Source organism: Anolis carolinensis, chromosome 3 (assembly GCF_035594765.1).
Source record: "Anolis carolinensis isolate JA03-04 chromosome 3, rAnoCar3.1.pri, whole genome shotgun sequence".
Classification (NCBI taxonomy): Eukaryota; Metazoa; Chordata; class Lepidosauria; order Squamata; family Dactyloidae; genus Anolis; species Anolis carolinensis.
This window is the reverse complement of record NC_085843.1, coordinates 283,141,536-283,156,582: the sequence shown is the minus strand read 5'-3', so window position 1 is coordinate 283,156,582 and position 15,047 is coordinate 283,141,536. Positions and strand designations below refer to the sequence as shown.

Here is a 15,047-nt window from a genome sequence, read left to right as displayed (position 1 = left end):
ATGCATGTCTTTTCCCAACCACGGCAGGCTTTTGCAGTGCAGCAGGCAATAGAACACCATAGCTTCCAATAACCCTACAGACAGGACCAGGTGGTCTTCCGTTCATGCCCTTCTGCTGTGCCACTGAGCTACAGTTTGGATATTTTCCAATAAAGTTGATATCAGAAGCATGGAGGGCAAACGTGGCCCAGCAGAAAAATATCATTTGTCACCAATCACAATAGTGGATTGCAACTTTTGGGTTCCTTGTTCAGCTGTAAGTTGAGATCAAACTCAACCGCCAAGCTTAGAAGTCTTTTGGAAGGGCGTTTGCCCTTTTTTTGTGGCAAGAAACATATGAGTTTGAATCCAGTCAGGGAGTCCCAACTATGAGGGTTGAATGAAAAGTAATGCCTCCACCTTCGTAACTTCTCAACAGATGGTACAGTAGTCCTGGTCTGCAGCAAGTCCTGGCTTGTTCAGTAGACTCTCTTCTACAGTTCCATTTGGCGGGAAGCCTTAGCATTGAATAGCTGTGTTGTTAAAGTGCAAAGTATGGAGCCCTGCGCAGACGGGGAAGCCTTAGCATTGGACGGTTGTGTTGTTAAAGTGCGAAGTTTGGAACCCTGCACAGACGGGGAAGCCTTAGCATTGAACGGTTGTGTTGTTAAAGTGCAAAGTATGGAACCCTGCACAGACGGGGAAGCCTTAGCATTGAACGGTTGTGTTGTTAAAGTGCGAAGTTTGGAGCCCTGCGCAGACGGGGAAGCCTTAGCATTGAACGGTTGTGTTGTTAAAGTGCGAAGTTTGGAACCCTGCGCAGACGGGGAAGCCTTAGCATTGAACGGTTGTGTTGTTAAAGTGCGAAGTTTGGAACCCTGCACAGACGGGGAAGCCTTAGCATTGAACGGTTGTGTTGTTAAAGTGCAAAGTATGGAACCCAGCGCAGATGGTTGGTCAGAGCGACTTAAGCAACGTGCACTCACTGAATTCTTGACCGCAGAAGGTGTCACCGCAAAGGAGATTCATTAGAGAATGCAAGCTGTTTATGGTGATGGTATTGAGGTGAGTCCTGTGCGTCATTGAGTGAGTACGTTTAAAGCTGTTGAGGTGGGAACATCTGACTTGCGTGACAAACAAAGAGTTGGACGTCCTATGATAGCAACCATCAAGTTTCACAAGCAAAATGTTGACAGATTGATTCAGGACGATCGTCGTATCACTCAGAGAGAAATGTCAAGCATCATCGGCATTTCACAAGAACGTGGGGGTCACCCTATTGCTTTGCTTGGCTATCGGAAGATCCAACTATTTGTTTGTAACACAAGTCAGATGTTCCCACCTCAACATCTGTAAACTCACTCGCCCAATGACGTACAGAACTCACATCAACACAATCACCATAAACAGGTTGCATTCTCTGATGAATCTCCTTTGGGGTGACACCTTCTGCTGCCAAGAATTCAGTGACTGCACGTTGCTTAATTCGCATTGACCGACCATCTGCACAGGGTTCCATACTTCGCACTTTAACAACACAATCGTTCAATGCCAAGGCTTCCCGCCAAATGGAACTATAGAGGAGAGTCCACTGAACAAGCCAGGACCTGCCGCAGACCAGTGCTGCCATCGGTTGAGGAGTTACGAAGGTGGAGGCATTACTTTTCATTCAAACCTCTTATAATTGAATAGCAGGTCAACCAATGCAAAGTATTGAATGGAATCGATCCTAATCAAAAATAACAAAATGATTCCCATCAGGGTTGATGTTGGAAACTGACAGTTGTTGCCTTTCAGAGAGCCATTTGAAAAGGTGTCACATTGAAGATGGAACCAACTTGTTTTCATCTGCTCCAGAGACTAGGATACAACTGAGCCAAGGATTCAAAGTGCAGGAAAAGAGATTCCACGTATACATTAGGAAGGACTTCCTGACAGTAGGAGCTGTTCAATAGAGGAATGTGCTGCTGCCTTTGAGTCCAGTGGGATCTCCTCCTTTGCAAAGTTTTCAACAGAGGTTGGATGGGCATCTGTTAGGAATGCTTGGACTGGAGTTGGACTGGATGCTCCTGGGGCTTTCTCCCAACTCTAGGATTCTCTGGCTCTATTTTGTTTTCTCCAGGTGTGTCCAAATCTGAGGATAACCAGGCATATCGGGAAATTCTCCAGGAATGGGAGGATGAGAAAATCTTCTGGCTGGCCTGGTTCTCGGATGACAGCTTCACCACCATGGTAAATCCTTATTATGCAAAACCGAGGGGCTCGGGTTGGTATATTTTGGGGTGGGGGGGCTATAACTCCCAGCTTCCCAACAGCCCTTTTGGACATGGGTGTGAACCGACTTTCAAATATGGAGGGAAAATATGGTTGGAGTATATATATATCAGGAGGATTTGGAGGGTAAAGAAGGATAACTAAACTGATGAACTTATATGAGTAAGTATGGTAACTTATATAGGAAAGTACGGTAACTGCCACCAACGTGAGGTAATGTCTTTTAAAGTAGGTGATGAATAGTCAAAGGTAATGGCTTTCCCTCAGGCTCTGAGTGAGGCAAGGAGACTGATCTTTATGAACAACAAAATTCAAGTTTATTTGTACATAAGCGTGTGGTTCCAATATATATATGTTCATGATCTTAAGTTACAGTGCGGTCTTGTTTGAATGAATATTTCTTAAACAACTTCTTTCAGAATGTAATAGATTAAACTCCCGGTCAGCTTATATCTTCAGGCTTTCCCTGAATGACACCAAGCTGCCGTCTCTGCCTGTATGAACAAGCCTTAATTTCCTAATTTTCCAAGCTTTTAAAGAGTAGCTTCTATCCAGCTAACTTCAATAGCTCTTACTACTTCAGAAGTCTAAACAGCAACCGTTTTTTTTCAAAAGGGTAAGCTTTAACTGCCAACTAAGCCACGCCCCCTTCTTCTCCAAGGAGAGGCTACGTTGCTATGGCAACCTGCTGTACACTGCTTCCACAGGCTTCTATATGAGGCCTGCCTTCTGTAAGGGGCTTATGTGGCAGAGGATGGAATCCCTCTTTGAATCCCCTCAGCTTTGCCACCAATATGTACAGAGGTGAGGTGTCTGACAGAAATGTATGTCAGAGATGGAACCCTTTTTGATCCCACACACACACACACAGATACCACCACTTAATAAAGATGTTTTATGAGAGATGATGTTAATTAATTATTAGTTTGACTATCTTCTTCGCTGCCACCAATGGGGAGACGTCAGACAGATGGCACTGGTTCCTTTAAGCTTTTTCTATTTGTTCCACTTCAGATGTTGATGTTGATTAATTTAATGTAAGAGTATGACAGAGGCTTAATTAGAATAAAATCAAAACAAGTTTATTGCAGGTACAGAGCTTGATGGTTTCAGATAACTTGGTAAAGGCACTTCGCTTAATGGTTACAAACGGTTATAAGGTGGTTAAACTTTCAAAACACTTCTTTCTCTGGATTACACTAAACCCTGATCCTACTGGATCCCCTGGGATTAATGTTCTCTAATCCACAGACTCTACAACTGACCCTAGACAAATCACCTAACTTGCCTAGTCTGGTCTAACCTAAATCTGACTCAAATCTCTCTATTTAAGCCAGCCTGATTCTCCACACAAGAATCAGATCCTTCCCTGTGACTAGGAAATCACAGACTCCTAAAATAAATCCTTTTATTTTAGGCCTGACTCAAATTCTTCTGAGTCACCCTGATTCTCCACCTGAGAATCAGTTCCTTCACTGTGAATGGAAATCACAGACTGCTGGGTTTTTGAAATATTCCCCCTTTTCCTTTCCAGGCGGCGGTTGGCTCCGCCCCTGTTGCTATGATAACCTGCTCTAGCACTCTAAGATGGCTACCTTCCCCCATACATAATGTCAATTCACATACTCACCATTTTAACCTTAGCCAAACCTGGCTGTATAAACAAAATCAAATACACATATCATCTACAAACAAAACATAATTATACACTTCTTCACACCTTCATTAATACATAACTCCCTTTTTTTCTTTTAATAAACAAATAAAATCATATCAATAATTCCCATTAACTCATAACATCTTTACAGTGGGAGATGAGCAAATTCCAACTGAGAATTCAGGGAACGAGAAAGGTGAATCTACTACCATCTTTAGTTTGTGAATCTTTGGTGTTTTTTAGATATTCAAAAAATACCTGCGTCCCGATGACCAGATGGACTTCATCCTGACCGCCATCAAGGGCCTGAGGGACGACTCCACCTACAGCACCAAGGCAGCCCTCCATATGCTGAAAGCCATGCTGAGGGACCCCAAGCCCAATTTCACAAAGGTAAAAAGGAGATCCTGCCTGACCGTGGAAGCTAAGCAGGGTCAGCCCTGGTTAGTACATGAATGGGAGACCAACAACACATCTCAGGCAACGGAGGCTCGATTTCAGAGGAAGGGAATGGCATATTGGATTTTTGGTTGTGTGTATATGAAATGTAAATCAAGTGTTTCTGCTGTTTTGCAAGTGTATGTTTCAGCAATGAAACAGTTAACAGCAGGCCAGTTTGACTGACAGCCTGCTGTGACCTATGAGACATGATTTCCGGCCTTGGAGGTCAGAACTTCCTTCAGACTGAGGAATGTGCTTCTTAGCTCTCTTGTTGAACTGTGCCAAGCCGAGAGGCAAAGGGAAGAATGCCGGCTTCTAGCGATGGACTTTGCTGTTTGTAAATATCTTTGTAAATCTCTATATATAAAAGAGTGATGGAATCGCGGCACGGAGCAAAACAACAAATGTACAGGCCCCCCAACCTCGAAATTTGACAACACAACCCATCATCCATGCCTCTAGGTTGATACAACAAAAAATCCCGTCAAGAACCTCCACAGGGTTAAAAACCCAGCCTTAAAAACCCAGCCGTGAGCCTGGTCTGAGCTGCGGGCCTCGTGGGAGGGAGGCCAGAAGGCCCCATGGTAGTCGGAGGAGGGGCCTCCACGCTCCGGGGCCTGTGACGCCCGCCGAAGAGGAGGGCCGCGGGGTAAGAATTGTCAGGCTGCGGCGGGGCCCAAGCAGGCGTGGAACAACCCCCCCCCCCCAAGAGCCACCGTGGCCTCCTCCATGCTCCACAGGCCGGAGGGAGCCCCCCCCCCCGGAAGAGCCACCTCCGCCTCCTGCCAGGCCGGAGGAAGGCCACAAGGCCCAAGGTTTCTTTTCTTTTAACTACCAATTTTCTTTTTGAAATAGACACCTCAAGGGGTGTCCTCAAGGCCGGGAAGTGCCGTGGCCCCAAGGAGGGAGGCCACCAGGTCGTAATGTTTTTGTTTTGTTTTTTTAGCTGGAAGCCTCCAGAGGCGGAGGCAGGGGTGGCCGTAAGGCCGGGAACAACCCCCCCCCCCCGCCCGCTGTGTCCTAAAGGGTCCTAAAGCCTTCCTCCTCCTTTCCCCTCTTCAGAGGAGGGCCCTACCTTCCTAACCTCAGCTGCCTGGGCCTCTGTCTCTCTTCCAGGCATTGTACTCTCAGGCAACAAATATAAGATCTAAAATTACTGTGCTCTAATAATACAGAACAATATAATCTCTAAAATCAGGACATTAAATAAAGAACAACACTCTGAAAATAGGAATTCCAGAAAGGAAACAACCAGGGCCAGCTAACACCTCCCAACAAAGGATTCCCCCAGGCAGGAAGCAACCAGGCTTCCAAACAGCAAGGCTATTCAGTGCTGTTCAACCTAACCAAGCAAGATTTCCCCTTCATAGTACACCCTCAGGGTTTCAAGCCATGAGGCTACTCCATCTCATTCAGCCTGCCCAAGAAAGGATGCCCCTATGTAGAAAGCAGTCAGTCTTTGAAACAGCGAGGCTATTCAGTGCAATTCAAATTGGCTAAAAAACCATTTCCCTACAACACAAGTACCCAGCCTTCCAAGCACCAAACCTATTCCATTATATTCCAGCTCCACAAACAAGGATTCACGTAAGGAGAAAACACCCAGACTTTAAGGCTGCAAGGCTATTCACTGCTATTCCACCTAGTCAACAAATGATTCCCATCAGCCACAGCAACGTGTGGCCGGGCACAGTTAATATATATATAAAAGGGTAGTGAAATTTTGGCCTAGGACAAAACAACAAAACTAAACACCCCACAACCTCAAAAATTGACAGGGAGCTGGTTTGGAGCTGTTGATCGATGGTTTTGAAGAAACCCACCAACATGCTCCCTGACCCCCGGCTTTTGCATCATGACACAGCAAAGCACATCCGAGTCTTCCTTGACTAAGGAAACCCTATGAAATTGGTGGAGATGCCATAAGTTGACAGGTAACCCGAAAGCACACACAACACTTTTGGGGCAGGTGGCTGACCGAGGAAGCGAAAGCAACCCAAAAAGTGAAACAAAAGATCCCAGTCCCTCTCTGTTTAGGCTATTTCGTCCCTAGAGAGCAGCAAGCTGCTGTTTCTTCCAGGGACAGTCCCTGGAGAAGTCGTTATGCGTGATACAAACATTCAACCTGTTAGGGATTCCTCTCCTTCAGAAGAGGAAAGGGAGCAGGAAAGTGGTCATGAGTCAGAGAGGCAGTTGGAATCTGAGGAGGAGATTTTGCAAGTACCCACATTTCAGGAAAGGTGAAAGGAAACAGAGCAGAGATATTGTTCAGCTAGAATAGCTGCCACAAATGCAGCCGAGCAGGGCTGTATCCAGAAAAAAATTTCGGGGAGGGTTTTGAAATTTGGGGGGGGGGGGAGTTGAACCCCTAACACACACACACACCCCGGCTACAGACCAGTTAATATCTACTTGAGATAGTGCCTGGAGGGACTCTTAATTTTTTGTGTCTCATATACTTAGCATGGGGATTTTGTTAACCAGTTAAAATTCATTAGTAAACCAGGTGTTTTTTTTTAACCTGAAAAATTTGGGGGGGGGGTTTGAATCCCTAAACACCCCCCCCCCCCCCCGGCTACAGGCCTGCAGCCGAGTAAATGGGAACCGCCCTAGCAGCTGTGGGGGAATTCAGGGCTATAAATCAGAAGCAGGTGCAGTCAGCTCTTGCTGGTAACAAACTGACTCTAAAGCATAAGCCTTCACTCCCCTTGTACCTGCTTTGAGTCTGCATCTGGGAAACTCTTCCTAAGGATTTATTGTAAGACTGCTACTTGATTTGGGAATTTATCAGACTTAAGAACTGTGTTTGCCCTAAGACTTCCTTGCTTTCTTTTGCATTATACCACCGAGTGTGTTGTTCTTTATGTTTTGCTGAAGTAAAGCAGTTTTCACTTACCGTATATACTCGAGTATAAGCCGACCCAAATATAAGCCGAGGCACCTAATTTTACCAGAAAAAAACTGGGAAATCTTATTGACTCAAGTATAAGCCAAGGGTGGGAAATGCAGCTGCTACTGGTAAATTTCAAAATAAAAATAGATGGCAATAAAATTATATTGAGGTATCAGTAGGTTAAATGTTTTTGAATAGTTACCATATTTCAAATAAAAACAGTAAACTAGTTCTGTATGTGGAAAAGCAGGGTCAACAAAAACAATATGAAAGTATATAGATAGATACAGATATATTAGGTACATATGGATTGCAAAGACTTGCAGGGGGAAATGCCTATATTTCTGTAGGAGAGATTAACAAATATTTCAGGGGAAAATGCTTTTATAAGATTAACTAGCTGTGCCCGGCCACACGTTGCTGTGGCGAAGTATGAGGCCCTTCTACACAGCTGGATAAAATGCACACTGAAGTGGATTATATGGCAGTGTGGAGTCAAGATAATCCAGTTCAAAGCAGATAATATAAGATTATAAATGGGTTATATAGCTGTGTGGAAGGGCCTGGAGTCTACACTGCCATATAATCCAGTTAAAATCAGATAATCTGTATTTTATAGGCAGTGTGGAAGAGGCCTAAGTGAGGCCTAACTCTGCCTGTCCCCTGGGCTGAATGGGTTGCTAGGAGACCAAGTGGGCGGAGCTTAGCCTTCTAACTGGCAGCAATGGGATAAAAACAATTATTCCTCTCCCTCTAATTAGGACTTTATTTTTCTTTTCTTTTTGTTGTATGAACGTAGAGGCATGGATGAGGGGTTGTGCTGCCAAGTTTAGTGTTTCTGGGATGTGTAGTTTTGTTGTTTTGTCCTAGGCCGAAATTTCCTTACCCTTTTATATATATAGATGGATATATGTATTTGTTGAAGTGGGAATGATTGTATATAGAGTTGTTTAAATGTAATTGAGTTATAGTGTTGCAATGTGAGCTGTAGATTGCATCATGCTCTATCTGCTGTCCACTATGCTAGTGTGTAAAGAGTTAACTGTGTATTGCATCAGACAGCAGAGGTGGTTATAAATAGCTCCTTGTCTTATCTCTCTGCCCTATGATCTCTCTGCTCTCTGCATTCTGTCTGTATATATCGTCTTGAGAGTTTTCCGTTTGTTAGTAAATTTTTGTAGATAGTCAAACAGGCTACAGCCTCTTTATTGGTGCCAGTGATTCTTTGTTGATCTTCCGCTGCATGTGTGTTTATCCAAACCGTGCGCTCTGACAGTATATTCTTCTTCCTGACATGCAAGGCCTCTCCCGCTCCTTTCCCTTTTCAAAACATTCCCTTGGTTAAGAGCAAGGGAGGCTTTGGAAAAGAAAACACAGAGATAAGGGAGAAAAATATATCATATATTGCAAGCAATAGCTTCCAGGCTCAAAAAAAGGACTGAAAAACTCGGCACATCTTCAAGTATATACGGTACTTACCACATTGTTTTAAGGCTGTTCTTGAAAGACAAAACAGGACACAACCTGAACCTGGTGGCCAAACCCTGAGATCCGGCAACCCAAGCAGGTGGCATTTCTTCCCTTCTGCTTCCCTCCCAGGTGCCCAGAGTTGTCAGGAGCTTGCATGGCAACTTGGAGTTCATCAGCCATGCCCAGGCCAGGCAGGAACTCTTACGGTTTGTCTGCCTATTGGCAATCAGCCACTCGCAAGACGTGGCCAAGACACTCCTGAGCTGCTCCCTTGATTGTGATTGGTAAGAGAGAGATTTCTTCTGTAGTCCTTCTGAGAATGGCAAGAGGAAGTGAGACTGTTGGGGTGCGCTGCCATGTTCATCTATTACCCAATAACCCCAAAACCTCCAGGGTTTTTATCCAAGCTTTATTCAATCAAACACTGGAAGTAAGGAGATCGTTCAATAGGTTTATTTGATCAAATCACCCTGCTGGCTGAAAAGAAGGTAGTGCCACACAATACAGACACAGCTGAGTTTTATGGCCAAAACTTTGAACATTTGATTCGTGCCTCATCTCTCTCTCTTCCTTTTGTCCTTTGTGATGCCATCTCTTAGCATTATTCCTGTCTCTGCTTTTCTCAACAGCCAATTCCCGCTCCTGCGCCTGCTTGTTACTAGGCATTCCCCTTTTGAACTTTCCCTTTGTCTGAACTCTCTCCTTTGGCTGGTAATTTTTCCACTTATTAACTTAGCCCTCGTCCCTTCAATGCCACATCATTTATCATTGTCACTTTATTTATTTATTATTTACAGCATTTATATTCCACCCTTCTTTCTCACCCCGAAGGGGACTCAGGGCGGATCACATTACACATATAGGCAAACATGCAATGCCTTTTAACATAGAACAAAGACAAACAAACATAGGCTCCGAGCGGCTTCGAACGCATGACCTCCTGGTCAGAGTGATTCATTGCAGTTAATTACAGCTGGCTTGCTCTCCTGCCTGCGCCACAGCCCGGGAGAACATCCTCTTAAACAACAAACAAACTCTGCATACGTTCTGTCCTGGTTACATAGACCACAGATAAGGATTGCCCCATAGGTGTTTCATATTACTTGTGTGCACTTTGCCTTTGTGTAAAATATATGAAATATTGATGTTTGAAATAAAACTCTTATCTGTCTTGACCAGGGCTGTGAAGCAGGTTGGACTGAAAGCAATTCTGGGATTTGGTAGACCAGTTGTTGCAGAACACTGGCTTGTTATCCCAGTGTAAACTCCCAATAAATTGCACCTAGAATAGGAAATCAACCACAGCCTTTCTTAGACCAAAAGAAGGACCTTTCTGGATGATCCCAGGAGTCGGGTGGATTATAGTATCTCCTAGCAGGCTGAGATGGGGCCTGGGAGAAATTTGAGCAGAGATGGTGAGTGGAAATCCCATGTGTGATTCGAATGATCTCAGATTCGAATTATTCTCAGTGGTCCATAATGATGGAGAACCTAGTGGCGCAAGAGGGACTTGAACTACAACTGGGACTGATGCAGGCCAGGAAATGATCTGAGAGAGACTGCAGCGGAAAGCAATTATTGGGGTTCCTATGGGGTTCTGGGAGTTTTTTCAAACATTTGGAGGGTTCTTGGCACAATTTGGGGGCAAAATATGCACAATTTTAGAACAAAAAAAATTGCATTGATGGGTTAAAAGACCCCAAAAGTGGGATGCTGGGGCCAATCGGCACCCACCCAGGCCATGTTGTCTCCCCGCTTGCAGCTCTGCCGCTGCCATGTGGCAAGCCCTGACCGCCTTCGCCGAACCTGCCCAAAAAGTGCTGGAGGTGATTCAGTCAACTTTGCTGGAACGTCCTCTCCAAGTCACCAGTCCCGGGATGAAGCCTTTTATCAATTCTCTGGCTGTAAGTACAGAGGAGACCCTGGGAGTCGTAGTTTTACAAGGTCTTTATCTGCCAAAGAGTGCTGGTGCCCCACCAAATTACAACATCTGAGACTCCATAGCATTGATCCATGACAGTTAAAACGGTTCCAAACTGTCATAACTTTACACTCTGTTTTGCTTATTTATTTATTTTTTACTACATTTATATCCCGTTCTTCTCACCCCGAAGGGGACTCAGAGTGGCTTACAAATCAAATGTACAAACAATATATTATTAGCGTAGCACCATATAAGCATTAAATTACTATATTGTACTATATCATTTTATGTTAATATTATTAGTAATATTACATTTAATATATTATTAGTATAATATTGTATTACATTATATTATCAATATTACAAGTATTATATATTTATAAATGATTGTATATTTAGAATTACAGTAGAGTCTCATTTATCCAACATAATAAAATAATACATAGTAAAATAATACATGTAATACTAATAATAATAAATACAGGAAAATAATACAATTGATAATAAATAGAGTAAAATACAGTAGAGTTTCACTTATCCAAGCCTTGCTTATCCAATGTTCTGGATTATCCAACGCATTTTTGTAGTCAATGTTTTCAATACATCATGATATTTTGTTGCTAAATTCGTAAATACAGTAATTACTACATAGCATTACTGTGTATTGAACTACTTTTTCTGTCAAATTTGTTGTATAACATGATGTTTTGGTGCTTAATTTGTAAAATCATAAACTAATTTGATGTTTAATAGCCTTTTCCTTAATGCCTCCTTATTATCCAAGATATTTGCTTATCCAACGTTCTGCCGGTCCGTTTATGTTGGATAAGTGAGACTCTACTGTATATATTATAATTAAAGGGGACTCAGAGCGGCTTACAAATCAAATGTACATACAATATATTATTAGCGTAGCACAATATAAGCATTAAATTACTATATTGTACTATATCATTTTATGGTAATATTATTAGTAAAATTACATTTAATATATTATTAGTATAATATTGTATTACATTATATTATCAATATTACAAGTATTATATATTTATAAATGATTGTATATTTAGAATTATATATTATAATTAAAGGGGACTCAGAGCGGCTTACAAATCAAATGTACATACAATATATTCTTAGCATAGCACAATATAAACATTAAATTACTATATTGTACTATATCATTATATGGTAATATTATTAGTAATATTACATTTAATATAATATTAGTATAATATTGTATTACATTATATTATCAATATTACAAGTATTATATATTTATAAATGATTGTATATTTAGAATTATATATTATAATTAAAGGGGACTCAGAGCGGCTTACAAATCAAATGTACAAACAATATATTATTAGCGTAGCACAATATAAGCATTACATTACTATATTGTACTATATCATTATATGGTAATATTATTAGTAAAATTACATTTAATATATTATTAGTATAATATTGTATTACATTATATTATCAATATTACAAGTATTATATATTTATAAATGATTGTATATTTAGAATTATATATTATAATTAAAGGGGACTCAGAGCGGCTTACAAATCAAATGTACATACAATATATTCTTAGCATAGCACAATATAAACATTAAATTACTATATTGTACTATATCATTATATGGTAATATTATTAGTAATATTACATTTAATATAATATTAGTATAATATTGTATTACATTATATTATCAATATTACAAGTATTATATATTTATAAATGATTGTATATTTAGAATTATATATTATAATTAAAGGGGACTCAGAGCGGCTTACAAATCAAATGTACAAACAATATATTATTAGCGTAGCACAATATAAGCATTACATTACTATATTGTACTATATCGTTATATGGTAATATTATTAGTAATATTACATTTAATATAATATTAGTATAATATTGTATTATATTATATTATCAATATTACAAGTATATACAATATATTATATATTTATACATGATGGTATATTTATAATTATATATTATAATTAAATATTATATATTTATTAATGATTGTATATTTTAATCTCGCTTATCCAACGTAAACGGACCGGCAGAATGTTGGATAATGAGAGATTAAGGAAAAGCCTATTAAACATCAAATTAGGTTATGATTTTACAAATCAAGCATCAAAACATGTTATACAACAAATTTGACAGAAAAAGTTCAATACACAGTAATGTTATGTTGCAATTACTGTATTTACCAATTTAGCACCAAAATATATTGAAAACATTGACTACAAAAATGCATTATTGACTCTGTTGGCAATGGCTACAGAATTTAGAGCTTCTAAATCCCCTTCTGCATGATATGATTTGTGGAAAAACTCATAAAACTTCCAGCTGCCTAAAGGACCATATCTTCCAATATGAGCCAGCCTGGATTCTAAGATATTTCAGCAGAAATAATAATAATAATAATAATAATAATAATAATAATAATAATAATAATAATAATAATAATAAAAAAAAAAAAAACTTTATTTATACCCCGCCACCATCTCCCCAACGGAGACTCGGGGCGGCTTACATGGGGCCATGCCCAAAGCAAAACAATATAACAAAATATAAAAACAACATATCATAGAGCAATTAAATAATACAATAAGTAATGATATACATAATAAGCCCACACTCCTGTGCTCTCCAACCACATCTGAGGCCCCATCTGTACTGTCATACAAATCCGGTTTCAGAATACAAATTACCGTATATAGTCGAATATAAGACGACTCGAATATAAGCCGAGGCACCTAATTTTACCACAAAAAAACTGGGATAATTTATTGACTCGAGTATAAGCCAAGGGTGGGAAATGCAGCAGCTATGGGTAAATTTCAAAATAAAAATAGATACCAATAAAATTTCATTAATCGAGGCATCAGTAGGTTAAATGTTTTTGAATATTTATCGTATTTCAAAGAAAAACAATAAACTAGCTCTGTAAGTGGAAAAGTAGGGGCAACCCAAACAATATGGTATCAACAATAACACAATAATAATAATGACAACAACAACAACAACAACAAAAACTTCATTTGGATCCCACCCTATCTCCACTCTACAAACCATTACTCTGACAAGCTCTCCTACAAAGCCTACTAGCACTTGCTCTTCCTCTAACTCCAAGTTGTGCTGTGTTGCCTTTCCTTGCAGGCGACGGCAGCTCTCAATGAGATTCTGAAACACCCGTCTCCCGCCTGCAAAGCGATCCTGAGGTCTATGTACGCCACCCTCTCGATCTCCATGGCCTGCCACATCTCCTACACTGTCTTCCTTTCCACGCAAGAAATCGACGCATATTGGAGGATCTGCATCCAGCACGAGATCCCCACCCCTCCGGTCCCATCCAGGTGCACATCCTTTGCAATACAGCGGCCAAAGCACAGCAAACCCTTGGCATCAATTGCGCAGCTCCTTCAATATACCCTGTTTCCCCTAAAATAAGACATCCCCGGAAAATAAGACCTAGTAGAGGTTTTGCTGAATTGCTAAATATAAGGCCTCCCCTGAAAGTAAGACCTAGCAAAGGTTTTGTTTGGAAGCATGCCCAACGAACAGAACACCAGAGCATGCAGGATCAGTAAATGTACGTACCATAGATTGTTGTACATGGAAATAATGGTAGTAACAAGAAATTCTTGATAGGATTCACAGTTTGTCTGGTTATGCTGGTTTGTGATGACAACTACTGTACAGTATATAATAAATGTTCAATTTTTTGTTCAACATTAAATGTGAATTCTTGATGGAAAAATAAGACATCCCCTGAAAATAAGACCTAGCGAATCTTTGGGAGCAAAAATTAATATAAGACACTGTCTTATTTTCGGGGAAACACGGTAGTGATATCCGATGGCTCCTATGAGGTCAGTGAGTTTGCACATGCTTTTGGTCCAGGCTTCCTTGTGCTGAGGCTTATTCTCCCCAAAACAGTCTCAGCACCTGGGATGGAGCCTTTAAGATTCACCCTAAAATACAGAGGGGTTTGCCCGTCTTGGGTTGCCAGGTCTCAAGGCTTGGCCTGATTTCGTGAGTTGCATCTCCAGGTGCAAAAGTCAAAATTTATTTAGTTACTAGCTGTGCCCAGCCATGCGTTGCTGTGGCAAAGTATGAGGCCCCTTCTACACAGCTGGATAAAATGCACACTGAAGTGGATTATATGGCAGTGTGGAGTCAAGATAATCCAGTTCAAAGCAGATAATATAAGATTATAAATGGGTTATATAGCTGTGTGGAAGGGCCTTGAGTCTACACTGCCATATAATCCAGTTAAATTCAGATAATCTGTGGAAGAGGCCTAAGTGAGGCCTAACTCTGCCTGTCCCCTGGGCTGAGTGGGTTGCTAGGAGACCAAGTGGGCAGAGCTTAGCCTTCT

At 40.9% G+C, this 15,047-nt stretch overlaps 1 protein-coding gene across 3 annotated transcripts in view; it reads left to right on the top strand.

Moving 5' to 3' along the window:
• The window catches only part of LOC103280554 (maestro heat-like repeat-containing protein family member 7), a 59,909-nt gene that overhangs the window by 13,928 nt on the left and 30,934 nt on the right, over positions 1–15,047 (top strand). For 2 of the 3 annotated variants that reach the window (XM_062976908.1, XM_062976907.1), the window contains exons 7-11: positions 2,102–2,211; positions 4,154–4,303; positions 8,844–8,998; positions 10,477–10,618; positions 13,826–14,022. In XM_062976908.1, coding sequence (XP_062832978.1) covers positions 2,102–2,211; positions 4,154–4,303; positions 8,844–8,998; positions 10,477–10,618; positions 13,826–14,022 — 754 coding nt within the window. The remainder of the gene's footprint in view (positions 1–2,101; positions 2,212–4,153; positions 4,304–8,843; positions 8,999–10,476; positions 10,619–13,825; positions 14,023–15,047) is intronic. The other variant, XM_062976909.1, reaches the window with a different exon arrangement.